Below are 19,752 nucleotides of genomic sequence, written 5' to 3' on the forward strand. Positions count from 1 at the left end.
ACTAATAGGCACCTCTCCAATTTTTGATGTAGAGGCTAGGTCTTACCTTATGTCACACAATCTTCTCATTGGATGCACTAGTGATTTTTTAGTCTCAATGAAGTCATATTTGTCTTTTTCACCTACTAACAAACACATTTATAATGCTTTGGAATACCTTTTAGGACGTGGATGGAGGTGAAATATATTTTATGTAGTGTTTATGGAGTTGTGAAGGTATGTCGATGCACTAGAGGTGATGCAAAAGTACTATGATAGGTTTACCTTGATCAAAAGTTATCTAGTAAAGGTGATTCTAGTCAAGGTAATGTTGATCAAGTTGAGTGATTTTGATGCTGTTTGGTGAAGATAGTAATCATTTAAGTGCAAATGATAGTAGTTGAGTGTGGGTAATGATGAGTTCCGCTTTTAGGATGAAAAAAATCATCTTCTGAATGCTTACAAAAATGCAATCAAGTGATGACCACCTTGAGTGAAAATAAGTCTAAGATGATTATCATCATGTTAGAAATTTCTAAAAGGTTATCTTTTCAAGGTGATGAGATGATGATCATTGGGAGAGGAATTGTTGTGTGTTTACCTTGATCAAGGTGAAACGAGTCAGTCAAGGTGAAGGATCACCTTAGGTGAATGTACCCTAGTCTAGATGTTTGATGCAAGCTAAATATAGATCACATTGAGTGGAAAGTTCAAGTTGGGGTGATTAAAGTCATTAGAGTTTATCTTATCAAGGTGAAGTTCACCTTCATTAGGGTGATAGAGTATAGTTAGGGTGAAGCCTAGACAAGATGGAAATGTGGTGCTATTCACATTGAAGGGAGGTAGTGTTAAATTACCTCGGTGGAATTGAACTAGTCAAGGTGATGGACTTAGTAAAGGTGAAAATCACATTGACCAAGTAAAGCAAAATCAAGGTGAAGATGCAAATACTCCCAGAATTGTATAAAAACAATATTCGAATCTTAGATCAATTGTAGTATATACCCTTGAGTTCCATGATGTTGACAATTACTTTAAGAAATTCAAAGTAAGAAAAAGAAATTGTAGATGATTTGGTCAAGGTGAGCATGACAACTAGTCGAGGTGATGCCAACTAAGCTTGAAAGGTTGCCTCAAAAATGTCCAACATATATTGGCAATCAAACTTGCTATCTAGATGTTACACATATGATTTTCATATTTGATGTCAATAAAATTCAAATCAAGAAGAAAACCCACAAATGATGTGATCAAGGTGATGCCAACTGAGCTCGAAATGCTACCTCAATAGTGTCTAACTCCTCTAGCAATCAAACCAAGGTTAGAACTTGTTTCTAGATGCTACACACATGGTTTCTATACTCAAAGTAACTTGATCAAGCTAAGATGAATTTAGACAATAGTCAAACACACTCAACCTTGTGCATATATGGTAAGTAAACATTTTTCTACCACTTTTATACTCAAAAGAAGCATGAGAAATCATATGCAAATGCCCATAATCAATGTCCTTGGGTTTTTTGTTCTATAAGCAAGATGTCTTGAAGTTCTTCGATTTGTAAGCAAGCAAAGTAATCGATGTATTCATGATTCCAAGTTTGACACAAGATTGAAAGTGGGACTTTAATGGTTTTCATGAGTTTTTTGAATGGAAAAGATGCTATCCTACTCTTTACTCTTTCCATCAAGCCATTTCCATTTTGACTTTGCCTTCCTACTCTAATCCATGGTGTGTTTTGGAAAGAATGTCTATTCAAAGAGCAAAGGCCCTATCCTTTGGACAAGCTCAATGTCCCAATCTGTCACTACAATTGTCTTATTTCGAGCTAGTTATGGTTTCTCTTTTCTTTTTTTTTTTAAAGCGGCTCAATCCTTTCAAGCACTCGTGGCCTTGTATTCCCACACATAGTGGCCTTGTATTCCCACACATAGTGAGTTAGAGCAACCACCCAAGAGAAGATTCCATCTTTGGTCTCGACAATGAAACCAAAACTTTGAACAAACTCTTATTCATTCAATAACTTCCCTTATTTACACATTTAGCTAAAGGAGGTTCTTTATTTATCTTTTTTCTCATTATTTACACTTTTTTAATTTTATTAGTTTCTCTCTCTTTTTTATTTCAAAATAATTGAACACTAAAAGTTACCACCCAAAAAAACACTAAAAAGCAATGAAAGAAGCACCAAGAGAGATAAAAGCATCATTATGACAAGATCACAACATGAGACGTTGAGATTGATGGAGATTATGATCCAGATTGTGACGAGTGATCTAGGTAAGTGAGAATTCGAGTGAGATTATGATCGATAATTGATTACTTTTGATAATTGATTAGTTTCATCGATGTTTGATTATTAGTGATAATGATGTATCACTAATTAATAGTGATGATTAAATAATCAATTAATAGTGATAATGATGTTTGATTATTAGTGATAATCAATTATGCTTGATTGATAGTGATGTTTGATTATTAGTGATAATCGATTATGTTCTATTAGTAGTGATAATTATAATTAGTTAGATGTTCGATTGATAGTGATAATTATGCTTAGTTAAATAATATATTAGATTGATTTGTTAGATAATCATTACTTATCCATTAGTTATTATGTTATTTGATAATTGAGTAGTGATAATCAATTAGTTAGTTTAGTTATGTTAGATAACCTATTAGATTGACTACTTAAATAATTAATTAGTGTTAATCAATTAGCTATGATGCTCGATTATTAAAGACTTCAGTAATGATAGTTGATTAGTTAATGAGTGATAATTAATTAGTTAGTTTAGTTAGTTCAATCTTACTTAGTTTGATTAATTGATTAGATAAATATATAAGATTAAATAGATAATCCCTGTTCTTAATTGATGTTTGATCCGATTAATTAATAGTAAAAATCAATGTTCTATTAATTGATTGATTAGTTAGTTCGATAAATCAATTAGATAGATAATCAATTTGAATTATTTAATAGTGATTAGGTGATTTTAAATTATGGTGTCGAGATAGTGATTAACTAATTAGTTAGTTAGTTAATTTAATCAATTATATAGACAATTTACTTTGATTAATTAATAGTGATTATGTGATTTTTAATTATAGGATCGAGATTGTGATTAATTAATTGACTAGATAGTCAAGTCATTATCAATTAGATTATGGATTAGATAGTTATAATTAGCTATTAGTTCAATAAACTAGATTAGCTATCAATTAGTTTGCTTGATTAAATAGTTATAGCTAGTTATTAGTTCAATCAATTAGATTAGCTATTAATTAGTTTATTTGATTAGATTATTTAATAATTAATAATTTATAATAAATAATTAGATAAATGTAATTGCACATTTAGCTATTCATCATTTTTTACTTATCATTTTTTCTCATTTTTGGGACCTACTTTTTACACGTGTAGCTAATGCGAGGATTTCCTTTATCTCTTTTAAAGTTTATTTGGTTTTTCTTCCATTCCTATTTTACTTTTTTATTTTATTTTACTTCTAATGAGAATGATGAATGCAATTTGTGTGAACAATAAATACAATTTGATTTTTATTCTAACGTGGACTATATTTTACTTTTTCATCTTATGCGAGTGTTGAATGCAAAAAACCAAAAAAGCAAAACAAAAATATAAACTTCTCTCGGTTGTGTGCTGCATCCATCTCGTGGGCCTGCTCCTCATGGTATGTTTCCATCTCATGCACATGGTACATCGTGCCATTGATCTTTGTTGTTCGTATTGTTATTCTAGAAGTTGTCGTTAGTGCGAATTGTGGATCATGAGTTAATTTGTCGCAATCATGTTAGTCAAAGTAAGTTGCCAAAGTTCATCAATTAGTTTGTCTCAATCATGATACACAATCACGTTATTTCATATGCAGCAATTAGTTCATAAGCTATTAAGTGATGATGGAATAGCAAGCCTAAGGAATCGCAAGCGATTAATTAATCATAAGGGATCACAATTAGTGATTGCAAAGGCTAATGGCGTAGGCACCATGAGTCCTAACAAAGTACACCCTTAGTGTTGCCTTTGATAGTCGACATGCCATGATAGATCTGCCATAGCTAGACTTGATCATCATCACTACATTGAAGCCACCACTAAGTTTAGCACCACCACCCAATAAAGTTAGATGGATTGAAGACTTGGTTAGGCATCGGCAAAGCGGTGAGCTAATGACTTGGGCAAGCGGAGGTGGAGTCTAGGGCTTGTAAAAGATGAGTTGAGGCAAAGGAAGGTGAAGCTAGTGCAAGGCATGGGAGTTAGTGAGGAGCTCAGGGGAACATAGAGGCAAAGAAAATACAAAGTTTAGTTAGTAGGGCAAGACCCCACAAAGAGAGAGAGAGAGAGAGAGAGAGAGAGAGAGAGAGAGAGAGAGAGAGAGAGAGAGAGAGAGAGAGAGAGAGAGAGAGAGAGAGAGAGAGAGAGAGAGAGAGAGACAGAGAGAGAGAGAGAGAGAGAGAGAGAGAGAGAGTGTGTGTGTGTGTGTGTGTGTGTGTGTGTGTGTGTGTGTGTGTGTGTGTGTGTGTGTGTGTGTGTGTGTGTGTGTGTGTGTGTGTGTGTGTGTGTGTGTGTGTGTGTGTGTGTGTGTGTGTGTGTGTGTGTGTGTGTGTGTGTGTGTGTGTGTGTGTGTGTGTGTGTGTGTGTGTGTGTGTGTGTGTGTGTGTGTGTGTGTGTGTGTGTGTGTGTGTGTGTGTGTGTGTGTGTGTGTGTGTGTGTGTGTGTGTGTGTGTGTGTGTGTGTGTGTGTGTGTGTGTGTGTGAGGGAGAGTATTTTTTAAGCATAGTATAGGCAAACAGTAGCAAGAGAGAGCAAGAAAGGGGCCCTTTTCATGGCCACATTCTTAAAATCCTAGCTTACAAGAAGAAGAGGAAGATGTTGGTAATCATGCACCCTAGCATGCACGCACAAGTTCAAGGCCTTATCTCTCTCACCTCTTGCCTCTTATGAGAGCCTAATAGCAAGAGGTGGGAAAGAGGATTCGCATAGTACGAGGACTACCATCATCATTCATGGTCTTAATATGGGAGATAGGAAGACTCTGGCCAAGCGTATTCTCAATGCCATCCAAGAGCGTAGCCCTTCCACATCAGCATGCTAGCAATTTGTTGTAGTAGATCTAAGGAACCACAAAAACTCTTTAGCTTTCAACTTTTAGCTTTTTTACTTATATTATTTCTCGTTTTTTCTAATTTTTGGGACTTTTCAATCTTAATTGTGGTTTTTAATTTTTCATTAATACTTTTTTTAGCTTTCAACTTTTAGCTTTTTTACGAAATGCTAAAAAGATAATAAAGTAAATAAATGTGTGTGTGTGTGTGTGTGTGAGAGAGAGAGAGAGAGAGAGAGAGAGAGAGAGAGAGAGAGAGAGAGAGAGAGAGAGAGAGAGAGAGACCCAATGATCACCACATCGACCTGCAAGGAAGAGATACAAGAGAGAGACTCAGCATACGAGACATTGACATGCAAGCAAGAGATATAGGTACCTTGTGACTTTCCCTTCTCAAGCTTATGCTCAATTTGTCATCCTTCTCACACTTTCACTTAATACATCCTGATTAATGATTAATTAATCATGGCATAGACTTGTTGTGTTGTCATGGCACATCGATCATATTATCGTGGTAGAATGATTTATGTTTATTGATTTATTGTGTTTTAGATAATCAATTAATTAAAATGTAAAATGTTTAATAAGTAGTATTAGTTAATTACTTAGACTTATTATTAGTATTAGTATTAGTTTATTGACTGTATTAATTAGTTGGACTTATTAGTAGTATTAGTAGTTGTAGTATTATTAGTTAATTAGTTAGATTCGTGTAGTATTAGTAGTATTTGTAGTAGTTAATAGTTAATTATTAGTTTTAGTATTAGTAGTTAGACTTGCATTAGTTAGTCTTATTAGTAGTATTATTTGTACTTAATTAGTTAAATTATGTAGTATTTGTAGTAGTTAATAGTTAATTATTAGTTGTAATATTAGTAGTTAGACTTATGTAGTATCAATAGTATTTGTGGTAGTTAATAGTATTATTAGTTATAGTATTAGTAGTTAGACTTATGTTGGTTAAACTTATTAGTAGTATTAGTAGTTGTGACATCAACAACTACAAGCACACAAACAAGAACAATTTCAATGAGTAGGTCCTTAGTCCCATCCTCCACTACAGTATTCCTACTTCAATATCGGGATCCCCATCTTGGCATCGACGTAACTTGAAGGACCTTATCACAATGGTCGATGTATAGGGCATACCTCATTTCTTCCTTACATTCATTGCAAACGAGGTCACCAGTACAAGGTGGACTGAGATCAACCACTTGGAATGCATTGCGAAGGAGCTCAATCCTAAATTCTCATGAAATGACTGCCCCATCAAGGTCACCAATACAAGGTGGTCCGAGATTAACAATTTGGAATGGTCAATGTATGGGCCATGCCTCATTTCTTCCTTATGTTCATTGTAGGCAAGGTCACTAGTACAAGGTGGGCCAAGATCAAGTTGGAAGGGTTGACATATGGGGCATGCCTCATTTCTTCCTTACATTCATTGCAAACGAGGTCACTATTACAATGTGGGCCGAGATCAACAAGTTGGAATGCATTACAAATGAGTTCAATCCTAAATTCTCATGGAATGATTGCCCCATCGAGTGTGACATCCTCTTCTACACTAGGTTCCACGTGTTCTTCAACCAGTACATTGTTGGCAGAGCTCCTTGCAGTGGGCATGTCAAGAACCATGTCATTAGGTATGAATTACAACATAGGGACTCCTTACATGCACATATGGTCCTATGGTTACATGAGGTAGACCATTGCAAATACGATAAATGAGATATGCACATACAATCGATCCAACGATGATCAGTGCAATTCGACAAGAAAACTAAGAGCCCTCACCAGGACAAAGAAAATTCATACATGCCATCTTGCCTACTACATAAGCAAAAGTAACGGCCACAGTAAATGCAACTACAAATTTTTGTATGCCTCACATGACGATCTGGAAACAACAATAGACCCTGAAACTCAAAAATACATCTACTACCGTCCTGGAGATGAGCACCAAAATGTTGCGCCATATCACCTAATGTTGCTACTCCTCTAGGGAGTGCACATGAATATTCAACGAGTAACAAACACTTCTATCTCTTACTACCTACTCAAGTAGGCAATGAAGTGGAGCCAATCAGAAAGTTAAACATCTAAACAGAAGATCCCAAGAGACTGGGACTGCAAGAATTGGACTCAAACAAGTAAAAAATAATTTCCTCTACAATATTGTACAAGCCAGTGTCACCCATCGAAGCAACGTTAAATTGCATGTAGATCCCTATAGTCACACGAAGTGAGTCTATCGAGTACATCGACAACTCCCCTACACAAATACGACAACAGAAGCTCACAAGAATAGGGAATATCATCATGCACCCTATAGACCTTTATTGTGCCCGGCCATCGAGCTTAGAGCACGTAACATTCTATCACTACCATAAAAACTACAGCATTACCAAAACCACCACTGCATCTATTCTCAAACCACTCTCCGCGACACTTATGGAAATACCATGGAGTCGCATACTAGACTCGTACGACTCACCAATTTTCACCCAGGCCACCAAGCTAAAGGTTTCTTCTTTAACACATTACTGCAACGAACAAGATTTAGGCCATAGAGCGAACTAATAAGTGTCGAGAACTCTGTACAATCATGCTACATCGAGTGCCAACTCCATGATCTCGTGGGCCAATGAGGAAGACCTCGAAATATTCATGATGGACTACACGCAAAGAAACTTGCTCGTCGCTTCAGACCGAACCCACCAACTAATGAACATGATCATTCAAAAGATCCCTTTCATCAAAGACATTCACAGTATTGTTAACATGGATGTCTCATCAATGATGATTGCATCATCTCCTCTTATTGCAATATAGCATTCGTTTGTCTCTTGCAAATGTACTGGAGTGGACTGTGGTGGATAGGCTACATAGTCTAGTTACAGCTGCTCCTATGCTTGCTACCAACAGTATGCTCTTATTCATGGCAATGAGGTTGTAACTGTAGTAATGTATGAGGAAGCTCTTTCCACTACTTGGTGTGCTGCTGATGATGTGTATGATGCCGTATGTCACATCGATGAGGTGGTTATAGATAGCTTGTTGTTTTGTTGTTAGAGTAATATCATGAATCATTCGAAACTCTTTCGTACGCTGTAACATCTTTATCCATACTGATGCAACTCTACTTTTGCAGCCAGAAGTTGTTGGATGACAAGAACTTCCACGAGATAGAGAAGAGAGCAGTTGGGGCGACAATAATGATAACTAAGAATATTGACCTCACCATAGGTGCAATAAATGGTGTGATGTGTAAGATCAACCATATCAACACATAAACAATAAAATGGTATCTAGAATCCAAGTCACGATCCAGTCAACAAACCAACAACTCACCTTGCAGCACAACAAGCACCAACACAAGGCAATGAATAGCAAGTGATACCATAAATCCACATTCTCATTGACACTCGCATACACGATCAGCAATCATAAATCGCAAGGAGCCACAATCAACTACATAGCACTTCTCCACGTGAGAAACGTATTTGTGCCCAGACTAGTCTATGTAATGCTCTCCCAAGTAACCGAAAGAAGAAATTTCCATATCGTCGGCCTTCAAGATCCATCTGTCTTCACTTCAATAGCTTTCCAGACACCATGATTCAAGTAGAGAAACAACATAACTTAACAAAAAACAAACAAAGATTAAACAAAACACATTCCATCACACAATCTAATACGCTTCTTGTAGCAAGTAATAAGGCAATCTTCTAAACCTTCTTTCAAACATTGTTTGTTAATATACTAATGTGTTTTCCTAATTTTCTTCTCCTATTAATAGATTTATTAACATACTAATGTGCTTTCTTTATTTTCTCCTACAAATACACATCACCCATGAAGGCAAAGATGACTCCAGACAAGGTATGCACAATCCAAACGATGCGTAGTATGTATAAAAATACAAATATATTACTTCACCTAACCACATTGACCTATGCACCTAGCACCAAATCAAGAACCATCCTACAAATACAAAGAACTGCAAGTATATAACACGAAAGCAGATGAGAATGGCAAACAGCATTGGGCAAGAGCCATTAACATACGTCAACACCTTTATAATGTAAAACGACCTCCAAATACTAATGGCCACATCCACTCAAATTCTTGACAACAAACAGTGACTTGCATTAGATGACAAGCTCATAATTGGTACACAACCTCCTACAAAGTTCACAACCTTCATTTTAATTCAAAGAACAATGCTAACTCATATGCACTTAATATGTAGAATTCCTCAAAGGCATACTCAGCAGACTCAAACTTGAGTACCAAGACTTAGTTGACAATCTACTACAAACAAGCATGGCCCAAGCACTTCTAGACACAAGCAAACGGCATTGAAGTATACCCAGTTGAGTTGCTACACTACGGATTTAACATCTCACTCAACCAATTAGTAGAAGTCACAAAAAAGAAGGCAATGGCACACTAGAAGATTACATGAAAAATAACCACTACAATCACGGTCGTGACAATCTTGCAATAATGATTGAGAAGGTCACATATCTACTGAGCAAAGAGATCTACACCCGGAAACACAGTTCCAACTCCGATCCATTCAACAACATAATCCACATAACATGCAAGTTCTCAAACACGACTTCTTCTCAAACTTTTTTTTTTTAACAATATCAACTTTTCTCGCATAAATGCAAAGAGAAGCAAACCAAGAAGAAACCAAACTTCTACCAATGCCAAATTTACAGCCTCAATCATTGGAAGTCCTGCCACCAACTCAAGTACTTCCATATCATCTGGCACTGTCTGCAACCAAAACCCACGAGCCAGTCCAGAATGGCCAACGCAGAGACACAAAAGCAAGTACTTCATCCATAGCGTAAGATGTTTTTTTTTTTAAACAGCAAGGAGTACGTAGGATAGATGACTAACATCGAGAAAAGAATCCAACAACACCAAAGAAATCCCATCAAGAAAATGAAGAAAGACATAGAAACATTCCAACCATTCGAGCATAACTTCAAAGTTAACATAGAAGCAAGAGTTGATAGCATAGACAAGGCTAGGAATTTTGAGCATGCCACCATCCATAAGAAAAATCCAACCGTGACACGATACAACAACCTATACAAACACCCAGCAAGATGTAAAAAGAATTGTTTTCTGAAGAGAAGAAACCTCATTTAGCATAGCAAAAAAATGTGAACATTCAAACTCACGATCATTGACTCGAACTATATAGGTATATATATTCTCCTTTCGAGATTCTCCATGTAACTGCTACATAACAAACATGCAAGAATTGCATATGGAACTTCATACTCCTTTACTTAACTGCATGTGTCAACCTACTTTGTGTTCAAGGCTATCTCTAACATAGTTGGTGCATACCCTAGCACCAAACCATTCATGCCCTCTCCTCACAACCCCATGAAAGCAAGAAAGGAATAGAGATCCAAGATTTTGGGACTCACTGAAGCTCACATTACTTGTTGTGGTCCTCTCTCAAAAGAAAGCTTGATGGCCACATAATTCGCATGTGGCTCTTCTTGTGCTCTAATTGTTGATCTGCAACCTGTGAACTATGACAACTCAAATGTTGGATTCTATTCTTGCCCTTCCTTGGCATTTCAAGTTTCTTTCTCTTTTCCAATGCATTATTAAGTTCACCTTGATGGTTGAGGCATATAAGCCCCATCACCTACCATGCTCAACTCCATTTCATCTTGTCTTGTTCTAGTGCTTTTCAAATCAAACGTTTGCTTAGAAGTTATTCTCTCACCTATCTTTTTGATGATGCCTCGCCAACCGACATAACATATCTCTTCCCTTCCATGAGGGCAATCATAATCCAAGCCAAAGCATAGCCTTTCTCAATACCAATAATGGAGACCTTAATTCCAATGAATTAAAGGCATGGTAAGTGTCCATATTACATGCAACATCCTTGTTAGTATTTGTGAGCACAACACACCTAGGTATCCACACACCAAGTCAAAAAAGAGGAGCACTGGAACACATTGCCCAAAAGCAACACATGAGGCTGCATTGGATACTCTCGTCTCACAAGCACGTTGTGGCTCTATCTTCTGCTGCTAAATTGCATATTGAAGTTTTCCTGCCGCTTTTGATAAAATCTAGAAAACTAAACAAACTCAATTTTTTGCACAAGCATACACGAACATAGGTACAGCTAATCCAACCCAAATAATGAATCCAAAATGTGTGCTGATAGAAAAACAAAACCTCTTATTATTGTTATGTGCAAAGTGTTGTGGCTCAATGTGTGCTAGCCTTTATTAACTATCATCTATTACCACAAAGATCAATGGTTCTTTGGAAAAAGCCCATGCATATAAGTGATCTGTGTAATCATGATTACTGAGTCAACAATGTGCACAACCATGCTGCTTTAACTAGCAACCTTCGCCTTGAAATAAATATGTTGTTTTAATCTGCAATTGTTGATAGTACTATTTTAATCAACCATGGTGCTACTACGGCTGACAAACCTGCATAAATCTTAATATTGCCTCAGCCAACAAACCAACATGGGGAATGGTCACGTGTTCACTATTTTAAAGAAGAGCTCAAAGATTCAAGTCCCCCTCATATTCCAACCATGCACCATCAGAATTCCCAAATCCATGATTACCTCTAGTGGAACCGATGGTTGCAAGCCAAATGAGCTCTCCCACTAAGGAGACACCTTCCCTTTGTTGCTGTGCTAAGTGGTCCAATCTCGCTAATTGCAAAATGGGTCAAACACACACCAATGCTCCTATAGAGCATTATTTGTATTCATGTTTAAAGTTTGACTTCCTATCCAAACTCTCTAATCAGAGCTACTCACACACACATTGTACGATACAAGTAAAACCTTGCTCAATGGTTGCTTGAGCCTCACATACAAGTCTCTCTCTTCATCTTAGTATTTTCTTGCTCTCAGCCTATAGCTAACAATCTCTGAAGCACAAAGTTCGGTGTTAACATTTGCCATGAGCTTTGGGCCCTGAGCCTCACAATAACATCACTAGATAGAGACCTATTGAGTAATTAGTCACTTTTTCAATAAATAGACTAGAATTACTAAGCCTCACTTGACAGCTCTCATTCTAGTCCTTGCTCGTTGTTATCTAAAGAGCTAGTTGTTATTGCATGAAAGTCTCTTGTTTCTAGTACATGTGCTATAACATTTTCCACACACGCAGAAATCACCCCTCCCCCTTTTTTACTAAGGATAATGCAATTTTTTTTAAATCCCTTCCCCCTCCCTATCATCACCGACAGGTGGCAAGGGGGGGAAGGAAAGAAGATGACAGGGAAAGGGAAAGAACGAAGTGACGACATAGGGGAGGTAGTCGACGGGGAAAACGAGGGAGGTGACAATGTGGCAGACGAAGATGAGGCAATGGAGAGGAGGGGAGGCCACGTGGCCTGCCACCCCCCAAGCCACCTCTGCAAACCACCGCCATGCAAATTAGGTGGTGGGGGAGATTACCACCACTCTACTCCCTCCCCACAATCTCTTTTCCCCCCCATTTATAACCCCCCCCCCCCTCCCCCCCAAATCGCAAGGGGGAGACAAAAAGGCTAAAAAGGCTTGTCACACTATTCCCCCTTTGCTGTTGACACTGAAAAAAGAGGGAGAGAGAGAGGGGAGAAGAGGAGGAGAAGAACAGTAAGAGAGAGGGAGAGAGAGAAGAGAAGAAGAAGAGAATAAGAAGAAGAAGAAGAGAGGGAGAAGAAGAGGAGAAGAGAGGAAAAGGAGGAGGAGAGAGAGAGATAGGGAGAGGGAGAGAGAGAAGAAGAAGAGAGAGGGAGAGGGAGAGAAAGAGAGAGGGAGAGAGAGAGAGAAGAAGAGAATAAGAAGGAGCCCTTCCTCTCCTTAGAGGGTGACCACACGTGTTGCTCTTCTCCTCGTCTCCCCGCGAATCTAATCCTCATCTCCCCGCGAGTTTAATCCTCGTCTCCCCGGCACACCATCTCTCCGACGAGAGAAAAGAGTGATTCATACGCTGGAAGTATGGCCCCAAAGCAAAGGGAGACACGCATCAGCAGTAATCTCGTATCCAACAATGGAGCCATTGGCCAAGGCGTCCCTGTGAATACGAATACAACGTTGGGTATGGACAATTCATATCCGAATGTCCAGGTATTAATTACCATCTCCGCTATCCATTGAGGCATAGGCATGCGCAAAATTCATTTTAGTAAGTATCTTGAATTTATTTTTCAATAATTAACGAACTCATAAGGGATCATAAGTTAATTCTTTCCACAACCATAGATGGCCTCGCATAGATTTATGCATATGGCATATTGAGGTTCACACAAACCCATATACTCAAATACTTTGCATCCCAGTACTACGCAACGAAGTCATACATGGCATAAAGAACATATAAGGTTACTTAAGAGTTATGCACATAGCGGTGCATGCATGGGAAAGACACTATGAAACATGTATTAATAGTACACAAATTGATCTTGTATTAAAGTCTTGATAATATCTCGAACTATTAGCTCCTTAGGATTTTGAAGTCATGCATAGCTAATACAAACAACAACCATTGGGATTAAAACTACGATGTCTTGAGATTCCCAAATAATGACTATGTTTATCAATCCTATTCAGGATTGGGCTAGATACAACAACTCTAGGGCAAGCGAAAAGCTCAAGGATTAGGAAACCCTAAGTCAAAGGAAAGACCAAAGCTTTTATACTTGTTAGGAAGAAGGTTCAATTATCAATCAAAGTAAGGCATTATTAGAACTCATGTCTTGAACAATGTTGAAACTTCGACATATGTTCTAACCGAATGGAGGAAGTGTTAAGTAAATTTTGCATGAAATCGCTTAGATCCCAAGGAAAAGAGCAAACATGCGATTGAAGGTTATCACGACTATTCCTACAATGTTGAAAAAAAATAGCATCGTTTTTGTTTATTGATCGAATAACATTCTAAATGCTTTTGTATTGAATTGATTGTTAGGATGTGATCTGGGTGGTTATTCCAAGTGCTTGTATTTAATGGTAAATGCATGGCAAGGATCAATAATGACAAGTTACTATAGGAAATAAAAGAATGTTTCCTTGGAAGATGATATTAGGTTGATTGCCTTGATTATGCTTAAGTCTTAATTGAATTAATTAAGGAATGATATTTTACGTAGGTGAATCATCTCCAAGGTCACACCGTGTCTCAACCCAAAAGGGCACTGCTCGATTCATGGGCCGAAGGTCGAGTGGTGAAAAGGCCAACCACGAAAAGTGTGTCTCGCTCCTAGGTTGCTTGGGATCAGTGGAGCTCTAAACACCCCTTGCCGAGTCCGAAACGGAGTTGAAGACAGTCGTGAGCCCAACGTTTAGGACGTTGGAAAATCCTATTCTAGATACTTGATAAAAATTATAATGCCATGTGATTTAAACCGAGTACTTCTGTTGGATAGAAGGGATATATAATTCTCTTGTATGGACAGGAGACAAAGATTAATTTGAAGATAAGTTGAGACACTTATTTATAAAAAGAGCTACTTGTTTTGTTTTCGTGTCAGTGCTATAAATTACGCGAATGAACCCTGTTCCCTAAGAGGCCTAATTAAGGAAGCTGATTTTGAATATCACACATAAATGTGATAAGACCTATTTAAAAAACTAAAGACGTCAAGGAAAACGGATGGACAGAACCCTGACGGGTCTGTCCTACGATAGAGTGATCCCAGAGAACTAAGAGGCTTCTCACAAGGTTTTACCATCGGTTGACCTTTAGGTATGGTTAAGCTAGAACCCGATTCATGCCATTTTAGGGGACCGAAATGAAACTATGCCTTACGGACAAAAGAGGTTGAGCAACACATCCCTCTCGTTTCTTGTTCTCCTTGAACCAAGTGCAGCATGGATCTGCTTCGGATTGGGTATCTCTACGTAAAATAGGATGTCCAAGACCCGACGCTAGAATGCTATTAGGAGACCTTGACCCCTAGAAACCCAAATTTCAAGTCGATCCTAGTGGATTCGACCGCAAACATTCCGTTGCGAGACGAACTCGAGAAACCTTGGGCAACAAACCCCGAAACATTCCATAGGAGTGTCCAGTGGCGACGCTTAGATTCGTTTCTTGATGGACCGCTAAAACATGCTTGGACAACCGATAGGCAGGCACGTTACAGTGTGCATGAATCAAATGAACAAAGAACAAGGAAAATGATAGCCAAGCTTTGATGTGACACATATTGCTTCCTCTAGTAGTTAGTAGTGGATCCTTGACTCCCTTGTAGGCACATCTCCATGTGAAGCTGTCATGTACAAGAGAAAGACCTGTAGTCTGGAGATTCTCTCTTTCATAGAGTGTGAAGATAGACAGTGAATGACATCAGATATGGTTATTCAATGAATGTAACTGACTTTTGATGAGCCTTAATATGGAGAGTCTGACCATTTTTCTACAACTTGACAAATCTTCTGTTTGCAGTAGAACAGGTAACTAGGCTTAACGTTGTATTGGATGTTTCCTTATATTCTCACAAGCTACAATTTAAGGAAAGAGAAGGAAAGCCTGCATGCAAGTCCACCATGTAGTGTCACTGCTACAATTTAAGGAAAGAGAAGGAAAGCCTGCATGCAGGTCCACCATGTAGTGTCACTGCTCAAATGACAGATTTCAGAAAGTAATATGGTGCTCAAATGCATGAGAGTAAACACTCACAATAGCCCATATAAATCATACTTTGCTCCATACCAAACCTTCCTGGAATAACTCACTGACAGTTGTACATTTATTGAGTAAACGTATCTTAATTAGTAGCTGATATAAGACATAATATACATAAATTTTGAAGCAAAGGAATAGATAGAGACGAACTTTACACAAGTAATCAATGAGTCAAATTGAACAAGTATACCCGGCAAATGATGTAAGACATTATGTACATAAGCTTTGAAGCAAAGGAATAGATAGAGATGCACTTTACACTAGTCATCAGTCGAATTGAACAAGTATACCTGGCAAATGCCACTGATGCCAAGAACAATTCAGCAGGCAGTACCAGAAAAATTGAAGGCATTAAAAGACACAATGCAAAAGTTTGCTACAGTTTGACTGCAATGGCATCCTTATTTTCTTAAATTTTGCTGTGAATAGGGAAATGCCAAATAGCTATTCATAAAAGCTTAGATGTGTTCCATTGCACAAACTCGTGCAAGAACATGCAGGCATATGGCTAGGCATATGCTCGAGAGAAGCAATGCCTTGTATGTCAGATATTTAGATTTTAATTGCAGCTGATGCCCTTCACTATTCACCTGTTTTGTACATAAATATTTCGCTTTATTCCATCCTCCACCTATGTTGGTGGAAATGCAATTGCCAGCTGTGGTGATAACAACGTCAACAAATGACTTAACTGCCTCTGCAGTCATGGTTCCTGCCACATCTACCACAAGCTTTCGGTTGCTTGGAACAGCCAAGGTCCTTGAGAGCCCATCAATGAAGCTCTGCATGCCATTACTGCTGCCTTTATCACTTTGGCGGCCGTTGTATATTCCTCTAGGTGTTTCATTTTCTGGGCAGAACTGTGTCCCTCTGTCACCTACATCATTTGTAGTGTCTTCCAAAACACCATACTCTACTGCTATCTCCTCGCAAACCCTATTTGATACACCACTAGTTACACATGTATGGACATTCGTTGGGAGAATTGATGTACTCGGTGATTTCTGGATACTGTGAAACTCTTGTTTCAGCTGTCTAGCATCAGAGCCCCCTGAACTTCTCAGAAACCACACTTCGTGCACTGTTCTTACCCATGTTTGTACTGCACAACTGCAGATTGAGGTCAACAAATCTTTCATTGGATCTCGATGTAAGGGATTTGTAATACCAGCCACCATGTCATCATAGAAGTTCACATCCTTGGTCTTTTCAATGTAGACTGTAACAGCTGTGCTTACTAATGTCTGGATGCAATCGCCAATCAATTCCCTGAACTTATCATTACAAAGGACATCAATAATCTTGGTATTTCCACCAACCCGTTCCTTATTAGTGATCTCTGTCTCTGAGTCAGAGTTTTGAGTCCGAAAGTTGTCAAAGAAAGCCAACACACAATTCCGAGCAAGATTTCCTGCCACAGCTGAAGCAAACCCAACACCAGGCTCGCTAAACATTTTCGACAGCAGTCTTTCCATGAAATCATCTTCTGATTTCTGCTGTCCTCGTCTAGCCCTGTCAATTAGAATCCCAACTTTCCGGCTCCGCTTTCGGACAGTATCACCGCTTGAGAAGCTCTTCTCAGGGATGTCACTAGAACCGGGCCATGTGTCCTTTCTCGACATTGCTTCCAATTCTGGCTCTGGACAGCTTGCCTCATTGCCTGTGGCCGCAGTATAGCACACCTCTCTGATCTCCCTACAGGCCAAATCATCTGTGGGATCAGTCCAGTTCCTTACCAAGACACGAGGCGCTGAGCCAAGGGCATCATACATCTTCCTTCCTCTTTGCTCGAGCTCCTCTTGTGCTGCATCCTGCGACAGGGATCTCCCTGCCTGCCCTTCCCTTTTCTGCTTCTGTTTCGCACCACGGAGCAGCCCCGCGGTGAGTGCAGCCGAGAGGACCGTGATGGTCTCTTGGAATTCCGAGCACTGCCCAATCTTGAAGGCCTGGCGGAGGCTGCGGGGGACCGTGTCAGAGTCCGAGAGGAGGAAGGATCTGAGGTCGTAAGAGAGGATGGAGAAGGACTCGGCAGAGTGCGTGACAGCATCGCTAAGCGAGCAGGTGGCACGGATGATCTGGGCGAGGCGCTGGCGCTTGCGGGCAATGGCCGGGGAGTGGTAGAGGCGATAGGACGCATAGCCACCGGCTGCGAGGGCGAGGGCGCCGAGCAGGATCCTGCGCCGGCGGCTGGAGAGGGTGAGCAGGGACATGGCTGTCTTCTCAGGTGTTTGTCGGCTTCCTATTCTTCCTTCTGGTCCTGCTCTTCATCCAGGAATCATGTCTTGATCGGTTGATCTCTGCGTCTCTGTGCCTCTCTCTCTCTCTATGCCTGCTCTGCGTTTCAAGAGAGATAGACATGACAAAAGCTCGAGCGATAAATCAAAAGACCACCCAAAAAGAATTTATGTTTTATCCTAATTCAAATATTTTTATTTATATCGAACTTCAATTTTAAATTTTAACTTGGAAACATATTTATAAAATTTAACAATTCCCTTCACTTGCACCAAAATACCTTCATCTTTTAGCACAACTCAAATAATGCCTTTTGCACAAAATTGCATGTTATTTTGACACAACTTTAGTTTTGGACTTTGAAGGTTTATTTAAAATTTTCAAGGTATTTTGTATTCTATTCAATACAATAAGAATATTTAAGAATATAAATATTATTTAAAAATACATTTTCTAAATTTAACGATGCACTTGACATTGAACCTCAATCCAAGCGGAGTGTCTGCACCAGACTGCATTCTTACACAGGCATACCTCAGATAATGCCTTTGTACAAACATTCTCTACTTTTGTGGGCACAATTATTATGGGGGCTAACCCAAATTACCCTCTTTTAATTGTCACAATCTAAAATAATGTCCCATCCTTTTAGAGATGCTCTAACATTTATGATACTATGCTTTGCTTCTTCCATCCACCAAGTGACATTCATCTTTGGCTAATGCCTTTTTTAGTGTAAACTTTGAAGTCTCTCCCTCTTGGTCTCATAATGAAGGACTATGTTTTGGAATATCTTCACTCCAAAAATATCTTTTTTAGGTAGCCTATATTCCTTGCTTGAAAAGCCATGTGATCTCCTTTCAAGCAAGAAAAAAGAGCACAAATTGTAACTTTCTAAAGGAATGTCCAACCTATTGTTTCACTATACATGAGTTTCAAGTTTGGGAGAAGTACAAGGGGACTTTGAAGTTGATAATTAACTCGAAGTATTGTAGATATACAAGTGCCCTTTTCCTTGTGTGTTAAAAACAAAGATACATTTGTCTTATATATGAGCACAACATCAATAGTTAGTATATATCTACTCTATTTGGTATTATACATTCACCTTAGTCTTAATGGTCACAATTCTTATCATAATCATGGTACAATCCACAGCAATGTCTATTTACTCTATCATGTTTTTTAGCGAGTAGGCCATGATTTATAAGTAGTCTATTTTTTGTTTGGTTTTGGTGCATTTTCTCAAGTATAAGGTGCTTTGGGTGCATGGAGGATGAAGATTGTAGCATTTTTCTTTAAATACAATACAAATCAATGTCCAAATACCCTAGTTAATGATGTGATGCCCAAGTTTTGTTTGCAAACTTAATTATGAACTAGTGTTCCTTGCATAGGCAAGGAATGCTAAGCTAATTCGCAACAACTACCATGAAGTGGTCTTGCAAGGGAAGTGAAGTTACCATGGTACCGCATGGCAACTTCCCTTCCCTCACTTCTTCCCTTGTCCTCCCTTTCCTCTTTTCTTCTTTTCTCTCTCCCCTCTTTATTTTTATTTTTCTCTCCTCTTTTTTCTTATTACCTCGCTCCCTCTCTCTCTGTCTCTCTCCCCTTCATTCTCTCTCTATCTACCTTTATTTCTTTCTCTTCTCTCTCTCTTCACTTTCTAATACATACACACACACACGTGTGTGTGTGTGGTTGTGTGATTTTA

General features: G+C 38.6%; 1 protein-coding gene across 1 annotated transcript; it reads right to left on the bottom strand.

Moving 5' to 3' along the window:
* Nucleotides 1–15,984: 15,984 nt before the first annotated feature.
* LOC148020133 (protein PHLOEM PROTEIN 2-LIKE A10-like) lies at nt 15,985–18,164 on the bottom strand. The gene has a single exon (XM_087700417.1). The coding sequence runs from the start codon at nt 18,011–18,013 to the stop codon at nt 16,262–16,264; it is 1,752 nt and encodes a 583-aa protein (XP_087556543.1). The 5' UTR covers nt 18,014–18,164; the 3' UTR covers nt 15,985–16,261.
* Between the last annotated feature and the right edge of the window lie 1,588 nt (nt 18,165–19,752).

Source organism: Lygodium microphyllum, chromosome 19, assembly GCF_053477565.2.
Source record: "Lygodium microphyllum isolate KBCC chromosome 19, Lygodium_microphyllum_v1.1.10, whole genome shotgun sequence".
NCBI lineage: Eukaryota > Viridiplantae > Streptophyta > Polypodiopsida > Schizaeales > Lygodiaceae > Lygodium > Lygodium microphyllum.

Excerpts from the sequence above, each read along its gene's own strand:
- LOC148020133 (XM_087700417.1), bottom strand. The coding sequence starts at position 18,013 with ATGTCCCTGCTCACCCTCTCCAGCCGCCGGCGCAGGATCCTGCTCGGC.